Genomic DNA, 17,902 nt, shown 5'->3' with positions numbered 1-17,902 from the left:
AGGGGGACGCTCCGCCCACAGCTCAGATTCCGATTCAGACGACTTTATTGATCCCGAGAAGGGCAGCTCATTTGCAGCTTCTCCCCGTCAAGGACACACACAAACAACATCCAAAATGTCACGTCAGGCACAAATCAGTAAAAACAGACAAACAGCGGTCAGTGTAGTAAGTATTAATATGTATATGTAATAGTAATTACAAGTTAAATAAATATGATTACAACTGAGTCCGGTTCTGCCAGAGATTTCTTCCTTGCTCATCGCTCAATATTGTGAGGTCTCGACCTCACTATGTAAAGTGCCTTGAGATAATGTTTGATGTGATTTACAACATACTATACAAATAAATTGAATTGAATAATGTGTTGAAAATTTGAAGTTCAACCTGCCCAGTTGGACGATCTTGTTGAAACTATACCGTTACTAACTGTTCACGTTGAAAGCAACTTGCGAGAAGCGACGTCACACAAGATTCTGACCCACGGTACGTGGTACGTGATTGCGGTCACGCCGTCAGAGTAAAAGTTGAAGAGAGAGGAGAGTCTCCCATTTGCTTTCGTCAACTCCCATTTGACAATAATTCAGTATTTGATTCACGACGAGTCAAATCAAAAGAGCCCCGAATCAAATCAAAAGAGCCTCAAATACACTTCCAACTGCACAAACCAAGGTCTGTGAATGTCGGGGAATGTTTTTGCTCTTTCTGGATTATGTTGCAGAGTGCGTGTGTGAGTGTGCCACACAAAAACACACACACACACACACACACACACACACACACACACAGGGTCAGTGAAAACAATAACGTGTGTTTGTCACAAGTTGGTGGCAATGAAACGGCAATATTAGGTAATAAAGTTCAGCCATTTTTTCTGACAATAAGTGCGATAAGTGCGCTCACACCGGCTAAGCCTCATATCAAACAAGCAGCATCCAAGCCGTCAAGGAAAAGGTCAGCTCACACAATAAACGACCTTGAAGAAGAACATTTCACAGCGGCCCTCTTCGCCTTCATTTCCAAGTCTTGTACCACAAGAGCTGATTCGGCTTGTTGAAAGCTGAAATGATGTAATGTCGGACAACAGACTCCTCACTGCACAAAGCATTGGGTCCCAAAGTTGAAAATATATTTCAACTCACAATAATACAATTTTTTTAAGGCGGTGGAAGACGATTCTTTCATATGTCGCTCTCAACACCTGCTGATGTGCGAGGAAACATTCACTGTTGTAAAGGATGAAAAAATGCTTTATATTTCTGGCTGTGGCAGGTTTTTTTTGTTTTTTTTTAAAACCCCGGAATAAACTGAATATACTAAAAACCAGAGGAACTGGTGGACAAAAAAAAAAACAACAGAAAGTCAGGCTACAGTAGCCACAGCACCGCCTCGCAGTGCTTGATTGACAGGCCACCGCCACCGCCATCGCCCCCTGGAGTCGAGGGAATGTTACGGAGTCATTGAAAGACTTATTATTGCTCCAGTACAGGGAAAGACTTCAGCACGCAGCAGGGGCCGAGCGTGAGCTGTCTAATCAGCCTCACCGAGGAAATCAAAGTGACTGGAGAGGAGGCCTGCTGCCGTCAGGGCCCTGGGTCGTGACTCTGTCAGCTGTCAGGTGTTAATAATAGGGGGGCCAGAAATTAGCCCTTTACTTTTCAAATATATTTCCCAGAATCCCTTGACAAGCCACCTTTGCTGTGGAGGACTCTATTGTTGAGAGAGCCTTTGCAAAGAGGGATGAATGACCTCTAACCTGTAGCACATTTACATCAAACCACCACACACTTTAATAGATTCTATTCGTGGATATTAGTCGTCATTTTTTGACGGCTACATCTAGATATTATGAACTTCAGCTTTAGCTTTGCACAAATTTGCACATTTGCTGGTTTCACTTGGGGGGACGACGATGAAATACTCTGTTACTGACTTACATTCAATCAAATCCCAGTATTGATCGTCTATTGATCTCCTGCATTTGTTCAGGAATAGCCGTCCAACGTATTTACATCCAACTTTACTCCAAATTTAGATCCAACTCTATAATATTTTTCAGTGTCAGTAACTCACAGGAATCAGAGCATAGATTTAATCCAGTACCAACTATCAAGTGAATGCTAATTCAGTCCCAACATTAAATGCTGCTGCAGCTTCACATTACAGGAAATGCAGCATATTTGTAACTGACCGCATTTGTTCATCGAAAAATGCGGTCATAAAGTCATTGCCCTTTCTGACATCTTTTGACAGAGGACCACCTCTCTGCCAAAACCCCCCGGCCTCATCCTCTCCCTCCTCTCCTCTCCTCCCATCCGCTCACCTCCTCCGCTGTCCTTCTCCTCCTCCTCGATGCTGTTCTTGATGCTGTCGTACTCCTCGTCGATGTTCTGGTTGCCCCGGATCTGACTGAGCACGCGGCGGGCCTTCTGGGTCAGCCCGCGCTGGATCAACCAGCGAGGGCTCTCTGGCAGGAACAGGAATCCCACGAACTGGAGCATGGCGGGAAGCACTGACAGACCCAACATGTACCTGAAGCGAAAGGGAAGGAAGGAGATACACTACTTAACCAGGTTTCAGAGGTTGTCTAATTACACATTTTGTCAAATTCCGTGTTTAATTTGAATTTTTCTTGCAAAAATATGATGTGTTCCTTCATTTTGCACTATTTGCCTGCAAGAATCAGGTGGTTTAATTCATCGAAATTATAGACCGGGACAAATGTCAAGGCTTTATTCAGCTTCTTCTGCTGAAAATAACCACAGCATTTTTACCTTTAACCTTGAACATAACAGATGTAGTATTGTAATATGTGGAATTATGTGCAAACCAACACACCAGTGAATAGAAGAATAGTGCAAAAGCATTCAGTTTGATAATTGGTCCTTGGGGCTGAAAAGAATGACATAAAAATAAAAAATAAAAAGCTAAAAAGCTAAAAAAAAGAATAAATAAAAATAATATATGCCTTTTGCAACAAACCCAAACTATAAAGTGTCAGTTTCTAGCCTCTCTGTGCCTCTCAGGCACACAAACAGGTTTTCAACTCATTACGTGAAAAAGTTCACTTTGAAAAGCCGCAAAATGATCTGGTAGGAAGGCAAAGCATAAGAGGGTACAAGAGAGGTGAACGAGGGAGGAAAAGACGGCAATAATGGCAGCTTTATCTTAACAACTCCTGAGGGTGAGAGAAAAAAAAAAATCCATATATTTTTACTGAAATGAACCAGCCGTCATATAGGGACGTTCTTCTTCTGGCATCAATCAAAGTCCGAACTCAATAAGTGCCTCCAAAAATCCATTATCGTGAGTGAATCATACAAATCTACGGACTTATAAACGGCCGCCGCTGCAGAATTGCAGCTGGAGCAAATCCTCGTGAAAAGGACGATTCTTATCTACAGTATCTCGCAGCTCGATATTCAACCACCCTGGAGGCTGCGAACCAGCAGTCGGTGGGACGTCGGAAAAAAGGACGCAAACGGAAAGCAGAAAAGAGGTAACAGATCAAAGAAAACAGAGAAAGAAGCGTACTGTATCTTTTCAAACATACAGTATGGCTGCTCTCAGCAAATGTTAGGGGCTGACCCATGCATGTGCTGACATTTGAAATGCGCCAGAATTCGATTTTCTGACATTAGATATGATAAGAACCTAAAGAAAAGCCACTAATAGCATATCTAACCGTACGACCATCACACAGGGCGATGGAATTCCTCGCAGACTTTGAAAAAGGTCCCTAAAATCTGTCTGCAGCTGTTTTTTTTATACTCTTGTAAGAGAAGCACATGTGCCCAATCATATAAAATGCAGTTGTCTAAACGTGTCTGACCTCCATCCGTCGCGCTGCAGGTAGCTGAAGGCGCCGTCGACGAGGCTGGCGGTGAACTGTCCCCCGGTGATGAAGAGGGTGTTAACGGTCACCAGCTGACCCCTGAGGTGGGGCGGGGAGGCCTCGGCGATGTACACGGGCACTGTCATGGAGGCGATACCTGCAGAGCAAAGGCGGGGGGGGGGGGGGGGGGGGGGGGGGGGTTGGCATGGTTAACATGAGATAATGTACTCTCGCACATTTCTGAAGTGTCTCCGAACAAAATGATCTCTGGCACTCGTAACTTGTGTTTTGCGCAGCAGCTGCGGTGCTTCGCTCTCAGTGGAAATACAGAGCTAGCAAAAAAAAAAAGTTAAAAAAAACAACAAACCACTAAATAGGTAATTTAGTAATTGTATAGTGGCTGTAGGCTAGTATACAGTGTACAAGTAGAGGTAAGACCATTACTATTTTAGGCTATTGGATTTGATGTCATAGAAACTACAGTGAAAATGACATTACCGCTGTCATAATCACATTCTTTTCATGTCTTTCTCTTATAACATCCCTTTGGCACAAAGGTAATTGACCTTTGACCCTGACATGAACAACAGCAACAATGTGGATGTACAGTTAAGTGTACACACCAGACACGGAGAAATATGAGAGTCCATCTCGGTAATGGGCTGTGCACTGTGATCAGGCAACCATCCAATCTCTCTCCCTCTCTCTCTCTCTCTCTCTCACACACACACACACACACTGTATGCACATTCACCATAACACACACACAAAGTCACTTGCACACGTGTGCACTCACATACACACAGAACAATCAAAGAGCGTGTTTGCCCAGGATGGATCTGACGAGGTACCACGAGACCTCAGCTTTCTGCAGCTGGCTCCTGATAAGCTCTATTAATAGTCCCCCCCCCCCGACCCCCACAACCCCCCACCCCCCCAACAACACCACCTGCCCTCCCCGCCCCTCCCTGCTGCCGCCACCCTGCCCTCAACGGCCGCCATGACTACATGGCTACCTGTTGCTATGGAAACCACTAGCTGGGGAAACTTGCCGCGCCGTCTCTGAGCGGGCACCACACTGTGGCAGCTCCGGGAAGACTAATCGATAACCAAGGGTGAGGAGGAGAGGATTCCTTTTTTCTTCTTTTTTTTCATGTTGGAGTACAAAACGTAATTCTATAAATAGACACTTTTTTTTATCAACTATACAGTAGCATGGGTAAAGTCCTGCAGTCACATCTCTGCGTAGTCTGGCGGTTCAGCGTCGAATGATCAGGGGAGAGGCACTCAGACTCAAACCAGTTTTCCAGCCAGCTGCTACGCTCGGAGATATCAATTCTGTCTATGCCTATTTTTTTTTTTTAATCAAATGTATTTATTGACCGTGCAAACTTGCCCTGAAGGTTTAGAGCCAAGTCTGTATCTTAGTTATGGCTTTAAAAAAAAAAAAAGGATAATCATCTGATGGCGGAAATCCAAGATCCAGATCACCGCCCAAATCCAATCAACTGCTCTCTGGCATGAAGCCTGTCTCCTCGGGGGCAATTGGATGGAAATCCATTGATATGCGTTCGGAGAGAGGCTGCTTATAAATGGAGTTTTATCCGTTGTGTCATGTCCACAGCACCCGTAGCGTCCGTGACACCACGGATAAGTGTCGGCACAAACTCTGCTGCTACTAAGCAAAGGCCTGCAAGACTACACCATGAAGCAGCACATGTTTGATTGGGGAACTTTGTGGATTTAGCAAAACCCACTTTCAACTAGCAATGTATAACCTTTCTTTAAATAAAACAATTTGCTGCATTTAACTGATCCTTTGTTGTTTAAGTTATAAAAGTAATACGTATGTTATTTTCTGGTGTCCAGGGCTTTGGGAAGCGAAAGTCCTGCTCATTCTCCGCATACTGTTAGATACCAGGAAGTCGGAAACCTTCCAATATTTCATAGTTATTATAGATCCTATTATACATTCGTGACAAAATCTGTCTCACAGGTATTGTAGCACCAGCTGCCGGCGCAGAAAAACCCCCCCACAAGATTATCCACTGAGACATTCGTGTGTGTGTATCTATCCAGGAACAAAGAGGATATGATTCTCTGCACCCTGAGTACTCCGTGTTTTGAAAACATAATCAGGGCTGCAGCTAATATATTTATTTTCTGATTATATATTAATCTGCAGATACATTCCTTGTTAAATGACAAATGGGGAAAAATACCTGTTAAAGGAGACATATTATGATTTGTTCAGTTTTTCCCCCTTTAGTGTGTTATAAAGGTTTAAAAGCCCAAAGTTTGCGATAACGTGAGCTCCTCTGCGGATGTTTCACTGAACATCAGATCATGTTAACCTACTCGAGAAATAACCCAAATTAAAATTATGAAATTTAGTATGAACTTTAGTATGCTGCAAACACAGCAGAAAATGATGGCAATTTTCACTCCTGTCCATCTCACAGCTGAAATGCGTTTCCAGCGTACGTTTCTATACTCATGTCACATTTTGCCGCCGCGCACACACACAGACATTGAGACATATAAACAGATTCCAGCAATTCCTCAAGATCTTCATCAGCTGCAATGTCTCTATGTGTATTCACCTCACAGAACTTGACCTCTTCCTCCTCCGTCCTTCTCGCTGCTTCGTTCTCCCCCTCCTGTCTCCTTGTTATGGCTATTTAAGCCATATGCGCATCACCATTGGCCATTTAAGCCATACGCTGCGACAGGCGGCCCCGTATGCTGTGTAACGAATCATTTCCATTTCACTCCGTGCTGCAGGTGCTGACGGAGAACATATGGTGCAGCCCAAGAATCCCTAACACAATTATAGGCCAGTAAAAAGGTCAACTACATAGGGTCTCTCCAGAGTTCACAGTCAGTTTATGTTGTATTGGCTTCAAAAAGAAGAATGTGTTCATAGTAAAGAGGCTAATGCCGTAGTTTCACTTGTATATGTTATAATTGCTATCTGACTTTTTCTCGGTGCTGCATAAGTGAAAGCGCGAAATGTTTGTAATTAAGTCAATTGCCAGTTGACTAACCAAGCGGAGTTGCAAAGGTGCACCAGAAGGTGAAGACGGAACAAAAAACATCTCAGCCAGTTTCTTACCCCCGCCGAGGAGGTTATGTGATTCAGGTTGGGTTTGTCCGTTTCTTTGTTAGCAGGATTACTCAAAAAAGATTTGGAAGGATTTGCATGAATGTTTTTTGGTCATGTTAACAGTGATTACATTTTGAGGGGGGGGGGGGGTCCAGATCTGGATCTAGGGGGGGGGGCTTACGCTTCTCGCCCCCATACTCATTGTTTTTTAAGAGTTACATTTCCTGATCCCTTCAACAGAGGCGACAAGTGCAAAGTTAAGGTTAAAGAATACGAGAATTCACTTTTCAGTTTGTGTAAACTAATGTCTTTGGTTATCGTTGTTCATGTCCAACTCTAGAGTCTAATGCTGATCACCGACACAAATGTAAAATATGAAACAACAGAACTCTTAGCAGACCCGCTAGATAGTGAGGACTCAGAAAAGCAAACTATAGGTTCAATGTGAGTCGCCCTCGTCCTTTATCAGTCTCGAGTATATTGGCTTATTATTTTTGAGTGAAGTGAAGCCATCTCGAGTCTTCATATCCCTCTGACGTTCTCCCCTGGAAATGAAACTGCACTAAAAACCAAGCAAAATTACCTCAACTAAAGGTTAAGTTTCCTTTCCTCACTTCGCTTCAATGTGATTCCCTTACAAACACAACTCTGCGCTGTGTTCACCCTGTTATTAATGAGCTGTCTGAGGGAGGCAGACACTTCACTAGCTCCTCCCTGGCCCGGGATGTAGCCAAGACACAGACAGGACATTTGTGTCTGCTGCTAAGTAGCCGGGTGTGATGGAGGCAGCTAATGAAGGGGCTAATGGAGGATCCTTGAAAATGCAGACGGAGGGGAAAGAGAAAAAAACTCCGCCAGATAAAGCTGCTGCCGCCTCTTAAATGGGTGCGTGGTGCGAGTGGGGATTGAATTCAGCGGTAGGGGCAGGAGAGGTAGGGCCCTCTCTTAAGGAAAATTCTGTAATTCTGTAATTTCACGTTGGATTACACACACACACAAAAAAAAAGTTTGTTTGTCTAAAGAGACTTGGCCCTTTTGACTCTGAGTTTTGTTGAACCTTCACTTCAGACAGCTATTTCTTCTTTTCTATAAAACCATCTTTTTGGGGGGGGGGGGGGGGGGGGGGGGGGGGGTTAAAAGCACAAATGGCAAGCCACAAACAATTCTTTTGCCAAACACTTGACATTTTTAGAGACGTGTAAACCAAAATATGCGCATACATTGACTCCTCATTAAGTCTGCACTTAGCCTCCACCTAGTTGGAGCAAGAATCGGGACTTCATTATAAAAACCAACCAATTAATTAGCGACAACCCCCGGGCAATAATTACATGTTATCACGGTGTAATTAACAGCACTATTTTTCTTTACGCGGGCCCTTCCTGTGTTCGGTTTCCAAGGACAGAAACAATTCGGCATTTGCCACTGCTGGACGATTTAGCCTGGAAAACATGATTGCACACACTGTGAGCGTGACTGCGAGCGCTTTTCAGTGTTTATGTGTGAGGGAATGGATTATGACCGGCGGAGGCTCCAAACAAGCATTAGAGCGCATTTATTTCTAACAAAAAAAAAAAGATGAAATGGCTCTTGTATTGGCCACACAACTCACTTAGAATCTGTCGCTTTAAGGGGAGATTCTTGAGGAAGCAGCCCTGCCACATCTAAGCTGAGAGTACAAAAAAAACTATTAAGCTCGTCTATCATTTTTTTCTCATTTTTTATTGATCTCTACTTAGTTCCAACAAAGCAGTCCCTTATTACTGTAATTTGAAATGCAATAATAATACAAATGTATAAACAATGATTATTAGGGAAGCAAACTAGATTAAGATGGCTCATTATACCCTTATACACTTACTTACTACCCTGACACAAAAAACCTCTCTGAGACTCTCTTAATATAATTTACTTCTAAATATCTATGTTACACTCATATTATCACAGATCATTTTTATGAGATATTTTCATGAAATCAGACTGACATTGATTCATACTGTTCTGCAATAGCCATTCGATATATTTACACTCTGTAATTATCTTTCTCCTTAGAAGTTTTTAATTGGCAGTCCATCTTTCTCACATTATCAGCCTCTGGTTTTATTTCAATTATTTATATATTGTATATATATATCTATATATATCTATATATCTATATATCTATATATATATATATATATACTGTATCTACATATTATACATGTGTGTATATATATATATATATATATATATATATATATATATATATATATATATATATATATATATATATATATATATATATCAGCTGATAAATTAATAATATTTTTACTCCCTAATATCGGTTTCGGCATCAGCCACGGCTACAGCTTCACATTGAAAGTGTTCAAATAGCGAAACATGGTGGAGCCTTGTATTGTGAAGCAGCCCCGCACAATGTATCTGTCACTCCAGTTAGCACTGACCACGGTCACTCACCAAAAATATAGATCGCGGTTGCAAATACTTTTGACTCTCTTATGCACGATATGAGATTTTTTGTTTGCCTGTAAATGGATACACTGCAGCGGGATGTGCTGTACTGGAAAATTGCACTTTTAGTAACCACAGTAACCATTGGCGTTTCCAAGTAAACCGACTTTCTCGAGATGTTTGCCCGGAGAACTATAATTATGTTGTGATGATGACATTCATTGTAATGGAGTCTGATATGAGTGACAAGGGTGGAAATGTGAAGCCGAGGACAAGAAGGTTGTTGGGGAGTATATAACGACGCTTATTGCAAAATAACTCGCTCAAGAGAGCTTAACAGGAGAAGATGTCCGCCTCGAGATTGAAACATCTTTCCACGAATATGCCGTGCTGCAGGAAAAACCTTTCGATTTGATTGCCGTTGCCAAGACATTCAATAAATCCTCGTCAATCCCGGAGAGTCTGGTTCAATACCGTCTGTCTGCTCCTACTAACAACGGCTCACATCACACAACAAGTCCCTGTGCTCAGGCAAAGGTCAGCTCAACAACAACTGGCCAGGAGCAGACGTACCAGAGGCTTATGGGTAGGAACACAGGGAGGCAGGGCATGGGTATGGACTTTCCTGGTCTGACAAACGGCTCCCGTGACCTTTCTGGGTGAGTTCAGTTCAGAAATGCTAAGCAGTCGCGGCCCCGAGAATGGCCCATCATGTTGACGTGAGCGTGCAGGTGACAAGCTTGCGCCGGAGTAATTGCATGCAAAGATAAAATGACACCTTATAAGCGTCTCAAGCAGCTAATCGTGGCGCCAGAACGTGTTTCATTATCTATCAGGGTCTGGCTCCCGCTTGCCTGTGTGATGACGATCACTGTATGGGGAAAAAGATTTTGATGGCAGAGTGGGGGAGGAAATACCGATAATGAAACAACCAATTATAATGTTACGGCAGAAATGACACGGGTGATTAGTTTTACTCTCTATATTAACAATCAGTGTGTGTGTGTGTGTGTGTGTGTGTAAGTTATAGCAGTATTTTTAATCCTCATTTTATGTGTTCGTTTGGCAAGAGGCATCATCATTTCCTCCCCGATTTTCTTTTTATAATAAAGTATTGTAAACTAACACTAAAATGGACTAAACTGGCGTTACTGCCACGACAGTTTGTGTTAAGATCCCACATTATTTATTGGGCTGGACTCTCCACTTCAAACTGGCTGTCGATGGTGCTTTAAGATTGTCCATTAACTATGGCGGCTTCAAAATGACAGTCAAATTTAAAAAAAAATATTTAAGTTATAAATAATAGGTACGTGTTTCTACCAGCAACAGGTACGCAAAAGATCTGTGAGGGGTTCACTGACTGCGGAAGAAAAAATAGCAGTGGGAATTCTTAAGTATACAGTACAGCAACATATGGATCATTTGTTACTCACATGTATTGTTATTGTAATGTAGGGAACAATAACCAGCAGTTATTTACATTATCAATAATGAATATTTTTTTATGATTCAACCATTAATTGTTTAGTCAATTAAATGCTGGGAAATGGCTAAAGTTGAATTGTAAGTTTGACAAATATGAAATACGAATTCATCCAATTTACAGTGACATAAAACAGAGAAACGCACCAAATCCTCTGTCTGAGTAAAGAAAACAGAAAATGTATAACAGAAATTTACCATTATGCATCTGGATATTTGAGGCCAACACTGATATTCAACAGTTTCAAAAAAATCTGTCAGGTGATAGCGTTAAACATCTTGATAGGGAACCCAAAGTTTTATTGGGGTTTTTTGGTTTTTTTTGGTGGGGGTTCCTGTGACCGAGCGTGATATTTAACACGTATCATCAACATGTCAGTGCTCTTTTGTGGACAAACTATCTAAAAGTGGAGATGTGTGAGTATATATCTTCAGTAAGATCATATTGACTGGCTATACCCCTGCCCAATGAAAACTGCACTTCATAAGGTTTCATTCAGGTTCTTTAAAATAACAAGTGGATGGAAAGTGCTTCAGGACATGGCGGACAGGATGCAAAAGGGGTGGGCACATTCAAATATGGGATGGAGAATTGTATTAACATGTTCTCCATCTCTGTGTTCCACAACAACAACTGGTACAATTAAACTGATCTGAACCATCCGTCTAATTGGTAACTACTCAAAATAACATGTGTTTTTTTTTAATTTAATCAGAAAGACTGGCAGCAGTTTGCTTTCATGAACTGCTCCCCGCTCTCTGGGAGAGAGCTTGTTTTTGTCAAACGCCCTGTAATTGCACTAATTGATTATTATTATGTTTAAAGAATTAGTCCATGGCACAGGGAGACTAAGAGAAAACATAGCAGCCAATAGCTGTCTTTACAAAGCCAAATTTGCTTAAAAACTCACTTAGTATGACAGGAAAGGCTCACATGTTTTATGAGCTTTGGTCGATGGTGTCTCGAAGCGTGGCTTCAGATATTAGGGCTTGTTTCTCGCCTGTTCGTAACGGACCTACATAACAATTAATCACGTGAAACACGAAGCTCTCGTTTAATTTTGTCAAAGTTTCAGTTGATACTCCACTCCGCGTCAGCACTCCCTGTCAATCAGCTGACCCAGTCAAAACAAACTACACCCTCACATCCACCCTGCATCCAACATGCACCGCGTCTTCCTGGTATCCTGCTTTAACCCGCTATCTCCTGCTTTCCACCCATGCATGCTTCCCACCTAGTGTAAAATCAACCCAGAAACATTCATCATCTGCCTATTCCAGATGCCGAGTACACACACATATGCTAAATAATGATATGGTAGGATTATATGTCACGCACCAACAACAACAACAAAAACAAATTACTGCTGCACACTAGAAGCATTAAAAAATGGCACTTGAAGGCGTCTGAATGAGCACGTCTCGGTTCAAACATCAAAAATGAAGGCGCTTTGGTTTGCGCAGGACGTAAACAGAGCTCTTCACTTCGGTCACCACCCTCTCCCCCGTCCCGTAGACTGACTGCGGATGAGAAATCGCTCGAAGGCGACCTCACGAAGGCGACCTCACTGGCACTAAAGGTCTCCTCTGCACTTAGTGTTCTTCATCCTTGCTGGGATAGCATCCGCCTCTCGTTCGTCATTCAGACTGCCTTGATCACCTAATGGCACTGGACCAAACTGAATAACAATCACCATGAGGATAATGACAGACAACGAGCGAGCTGTCCGGCAAGCCGGCGGCGTGCGACCAGAGCAGGCATGAGGGACACGCTGTGCAATCAGACGCTGTGAGTAATTGCAAACATCAAGCTCGAGGCAGGGAGAGGCAACCGACGGAGAGGCAACCAAGAAAAAACACTTTTAGTTGGGGGGGGGGGGCAGGCTATGGCACTGATGATCATATGACCTTTGAACTTTCGAGAGTGCAGGGGAAGTGTTAAAGCAACAACAAAACAATCCGTATCACATTGCCATTAGTGCTGCCAGTGGGGTGTGATAACTGCACTGATTTCCAGTTGAGAGCACCTTTGTCTTAAAGGCCTTTTTTTTTGGTAAATATTGCATGATTTGACATAAGACACGATCTGCCCTAAATGACTAAAGTGGGAACATTCTCCGGCGGGCGTCTGTTACAGTAGGGTACTCGTGACTGGGGGAAGGAGCAGGGAAACAGGTGGCAACTCCTCACCGAGCCCCACGCCGACGACGAGCCTCCCCGTCAGCAGCACCTCTTTGCCGGGCGCGCTGCTCAGCACGACGCCGCCGACCGCGAAGAAGGAGCTGGCCAGCAGAATGCACAGCCTGCGCCCGAAGAGCCCGTTGAGGAAGCCGCCGAGCAGCGCGGACAGCGCGGCCGCGGCCACGGTGCTCGAGATGAGCAGCTCCTGCCACAGCGCGCTCAGCTCCAGCTCCCGCTTCAGCAGCAGCATCGCCCCGGAGATCACCCCGGTGTCGTAGCCGAACAGGAAGCCGCCCAGCGCCGAGAAGGCGGCCAGCACGTACACGAAGCCGGGCGTGACGTCCCGCTGGAACTGCTTGCGCGCAGCCCGCTCCAGGTCCCCGGTGGAGGAGGAGGAGGAGGCGGCGGCGGCGGCGGCGACGGCGGGCGCAGCCGGGGCACCGGCACCGGCACCGGCGGCACCGGCGGGTGCGGGTGCGGGTGCGCCCTGGCTGCTGATGCTGGCGCTGGACGGAGCCTTGATGAGACTCCGCTCTCCCCGGTCGTCCCCTCTCCTCCACCGCTCGCCCATCAGCTTGCTCATGCTCCGGAGGTTGTAGTCATGGTCGCCCTGCTTTCGCGACATGTGGGAAGCACCGCACGGGACAGGGCTGCCGGCTTGTCTCTGATGCCTTTAAAAAAAAAAATGAAGAGAGAGAGAGAGAAAAGTAAAGAAAAAAAAGAAAACACGCACCCCCACCCCCCCCACCACCACCCCTCAGACTGGAGTTGCTGCCTGTTACTTTGGTTGTCCGGGGGTGAAAAAACTCATCCAAATTCAACCCTGGCTGCTGCGTAAAGTTGTTCTGCAGCCTGGTGCGCGCGCGCGCGGGTACGTGTGAGTGTACGTGTGTGTGTGTGTGTGTGTGTGTGTGTCAGTGCATCGCATCCCTGTGGCCCTGGCGGGAGAGCAGGAGGAGACTGGGGAGCAAAGGTAAGATAGGAGGAGTGTGTGTGTAGTGTGCCGGAGCAGTTCGTCACCGCCAGCGTCGGCGTGACGCAAGGAAACGTTGTTTTGGGAAGCAAGCATGATGCTGGAAGAGAGCGGAGGGCGTGGCTCATATCATGGACTGCTACGATTCAATGAAGTGCAATGCTAAAAATAAAAAATAAAAGAAAAACAAAGATTAATGATCTCAGCAAATAAATCCATATTAAAAATGATCGTGATCAAGGGTAAGCATATACCCTTTTTAAAACACAATCAATTGAAAACAATATAAAATAAAACAAAATATGAATACAATTTCAATTACGATTGAGATATATATATATATATATACCAAGATGCTTATTGATAAAACATATGTCGAGCAGCCTTCGTGTCATCACGCTCCTCCTGTAAAACTGTACAGCAGGCTTCCTCGTGGCACAACGAGGAGAACTGCTGCCCTCTGCAGGAAGGACCGCGGTCTTGCAGGTCCATGGAGAAAAGTTGAAAAAGGGGGACTAACTCACAATGTCTCTTAAAAAAAAAACTTGGATTTTTTCCCCCTTCAACACAAAGCAGTCTCTATCATCTGATCATCTGAAAGGACACCACGCATTATATGTCAGTGTTTATTTAGACCAGGAAATGATTCATTTCTTAGCAAGTCGAAAGATAAATGTTTCTAGAGTGAATAAAGACTAAAGCGATTTACATAGTTGATTAATCTGATTCAATCTAATTGATCAAATCTACTTTCACATAAGCAATAGACAATAAATGGCATTTTGTCTTATTATAAAAAAATCCTCCCTCATCTGAGCTCAAGCTAACGTCTCTCTCTCCCTTCAAAGCTCCGGACTGTTGAAGCACAAAATGTATCAGTGACCTCAAGCGAATCTTCATCTCTCATGTCCAGAGCTCTCGCCACACATTCGACCATTACCGCTGTCCATATACCGTCTCCATTATTGATTGCGCTTAAAACACAAAAAAAGTAATCTGTGCGATTGTGCTGAATGGCCACGGCCCGGAAAAATGACATTGTTGTAAGTTCATTCCTGTATCGAGGGCATCACTACGCGGACGGCGGTGTCACGCAAGGAGGAGAATGAGTATGGGCCTGATAATGGCCCATTAGAGAAGGAGAGCAACGGTGGATCAGGGTTCCTACACACACAGCCGTGCACGTGGTTTGATGGTGAAAACCTATTATGTTTGTCCTCTGGAAATTAACCTTTGTGACCTCGGCTGACACTGTCCCGCTCGTGTCAGGGCCTCAGGGAAGCTCTGTTTGTCAGTCAGGCCGCTGGTCTGTGTGGGGCCACTGTCTCCACCGTTGCCAGCATCAGACCGAGGTTTGCACATCTCATCATCACCCTCATACACGAGGAATGTCTGGAAATGAACGGGCAGATTCACAAAAACAATTTAAAAAACGCAAATGATGCTCCCGAGAGGATGAGGCAAACTCTTTCCACTCATTTGATATCTCATTACCTGATTGCTTTTCACGGCAGTATATTTGCTGAGCACATTTTTCTACGTCTCAAGAGGATACAACTAAATTAGTATAGCTAATCTAAGTAATTAGATAGGGCGAAGCACACTCAGGGGCTGCACTCGTACACCTGCACATGAAACATGAAGAGGCCGGTTACTGACCTGACATAAAGATGAGAGGGCTCCCCCCACTGGCTGTCTCTGATGGTATCAATGTTTGCACGGATTGGGCCACGTCTGCCAATTTGAAAACTGGTCTTTTCTGCCAGCTCCTTCAAAAGATAGTAAAATTCAGTACACACAGTGTGTGGTTGTATTTGTCAGGTTGCTTTTCCATCTTTGCTGTTGAGATATACGTTGTTTTTAATGTGTTAACCATCCTTACGTTGAGTGTTATTATCATTGTACCATTGTCCTTTTTTCGCGGCTGTCATTTTCATTTGCTTTGTTCGTTTGGGAGGATGTTTCACAGATTTGATCAAATGAAAAAGACCAAAGATGAAGATTCAGTGGAGAGCGCAAGGCGTTGAATGTCTGCCCAGTGCACAAATCAATATAGGGGTTGTCAGGGACGACCCATTTCAATCTTCAATAACTTTTTAGTTTTTAGACATAGGAATGTCAAACCACCTCTCAAGTGTCTGGGACATTCTCGTGCAGCTTTCACAGCTGTAAGTTTGTGAAAAAGGCCTTAACAAATCCCTAAGCATCCTTGTCAGTGAGCATTTTGCTTTAACATGCATATTTCAAGGTTTGCATTTTCAATAGCTCACTCCTTTATGAATTTAATGACATCAAACCACCTCTCATGTGTCTGTGACATACTCCACCAACTTTCATAGCTGTAAGTTTGTGAAAAAGGCCTTAACAAATCCCTTAGCATCCGTATCAGTGAGCATTCTGTGATATATCAAAAAAAATGGATATTTGCTTATCCTTTATGATTATCCTATATCCTTTATGAAACAAAAAAAGTTATTTAAAATAGAAATGGGTCGTCCCGGCCAATGCCTATAGTGACATGCACACTGGGAAGACGTCCATGCCTTGTGCTCTCCACTGCATCGTCATCTTTGGGGATTTGGATTTGATCAAATCTGTGAAACATCCATTTCTGAACGAGCTCTCTGACACATCCCAAAACTGGGACAGATCGAGGTTTAGACGCCGAGCTAATGAAGATAACAGCCATGAAAACTGACGAATGTCAAATATGACAATGACTTCCCCCCCACCCCCCGGTCTTATTGTTTTGCTTTTACAAGTTTATTGAAGGATAGCCTCTTGAGATAAACCATCTCGTTTTTCGAGGGGGTCCAACATAAAACAAAAAATACAACAGACAAATCACATACAACTTACATACATACATACATAAAGTCTCTTCCCTACCAACCCCCACACACCCCTCTACCCTGAACCCACAACTTTCGTACAGAGATTAGTAGTAGCAATAGTAATCATAATAATAATAGTAATAATACAATTATATAATAAGATAATTTTAAGAAAAGTGATAATAATAAAATAATAATACTCATAGAATGAAGTTCAGATTATAACAGATATATTGTTTATATTATATTATACCATTAAAGGCAGCAACATGATGTTTTGAGAAAAGGATAAATGTAAGTTCTTGAAGATGTGTAGCGAGTTAATAGTTCTAATGTCAGCTGGGAGAATATTCCAGTCAGAAGGTGCTTTGAATTTAAAGGCACCTCTGCCAATTTCTTTATCGGTTCTAGGAATAGTAGAATAGGGTGTGTAGATATATATATAGTACAGCTATATTTGATAAACCTACTGTATGCTAGTAAAATTCCAGGTAGCAACAAATTACCCAAATCATTTCCAAACAAATGAGCAGAGACCAAAGAATGAGCCAAGAAGGAGAGTGACTTACGTTTTAGGCCGGAAACATGGCTCCAGATGAATGCTAGCATTGTTCCATGTCTGATTGTTTGCCAAGACATTAGCAATAGGACGTCAGCTTGCTTTGCAGGTCCTCTGCCTCCTAGTGACCAAAAAACAACAACAACAACAAAACAACAATGTAGCATGAAAACAGGAACGTGCAAAGTTGTTTGCTAACAATGCTAACGCGGGACGGGTTTTGACACACATTCACAGTTATGCTCATTTTTTAACACCACTTCAATTTGAATATAGGTTTCACCTTCAACTATAACCAAGTTTCCAAGTCGTAAGTTATTAATTTTAATAGTTATACGCAGTGAATTAACTCTTAGGCACCAGTATATATACGCACACCAATTGCGAAATGCATCATTCAAATGCGTGACCCTTCCTGTCAGGTCTCAAACTGAGAAATAACTAACCGCATCCTGGTTCACGCACCCGGATCATTAACCT

General features: G+C 43.4%; 1 protein-coding gene across 2 annotated transcripts in view; it reads right to left on the bottom strand.

Annotated features, from left to right (window-relative positions):
* The window catches only part of LOC118285957 (proton myo-inositol cotransporter), a 53,699-nt gene extending 39,622 nt beyond the window's left edge, over nt 1–14,077 (bottom strand). Inside the window, exons 1-4 of one of the 2 annotated variants that reach the window (XM_035609969.2) lie at nt 13,839–14,077; nt 13,066–13,727; nt 3,831–3,990; nt 2,322–2,530 (exon numbers count right to left, since the gene is read on the bottom strand). In XM_035609969.2, the coding sequence (XP_035465862.2) occupies nt 2,322–2,530; nt 3,831–3,990; nt 13,066–13,727; nt 13,839–13,867 (1,060 nt within the window). In that variant the 5' untranslated portion in view covers nt 13,868–14,077. Of the gene's footprint in view, nt 1–2,321; nt 2,531–3,830; nt 3,991–13,065 lie in introns of both variants that reach the window. The other variant, XM_035609979.2, reaches the window with a different exon arrangement.
* Nucleotides 14,078–17,902: the final 3,825 nt, after the last annotated feature.

Source organism: Scophthalmus maximus, chromosome 12 (assembly GCF_022379125.1).
Source record: "Scophthalmus maximus strain ysfricsl-2021 chromosome 12, ASM2237912v1, whole genome shotgun sequence".
Lineage (NCBI taxonomy): Eukaryota > Metazoa > Chordata > Actinopteri > Pleuronectiformes > Scophthalmidae > Scophthalmus > Scophthalmus maximus.
This window is presented reverse-complemented; position numbering and strand designations above follow the sequence as displayed.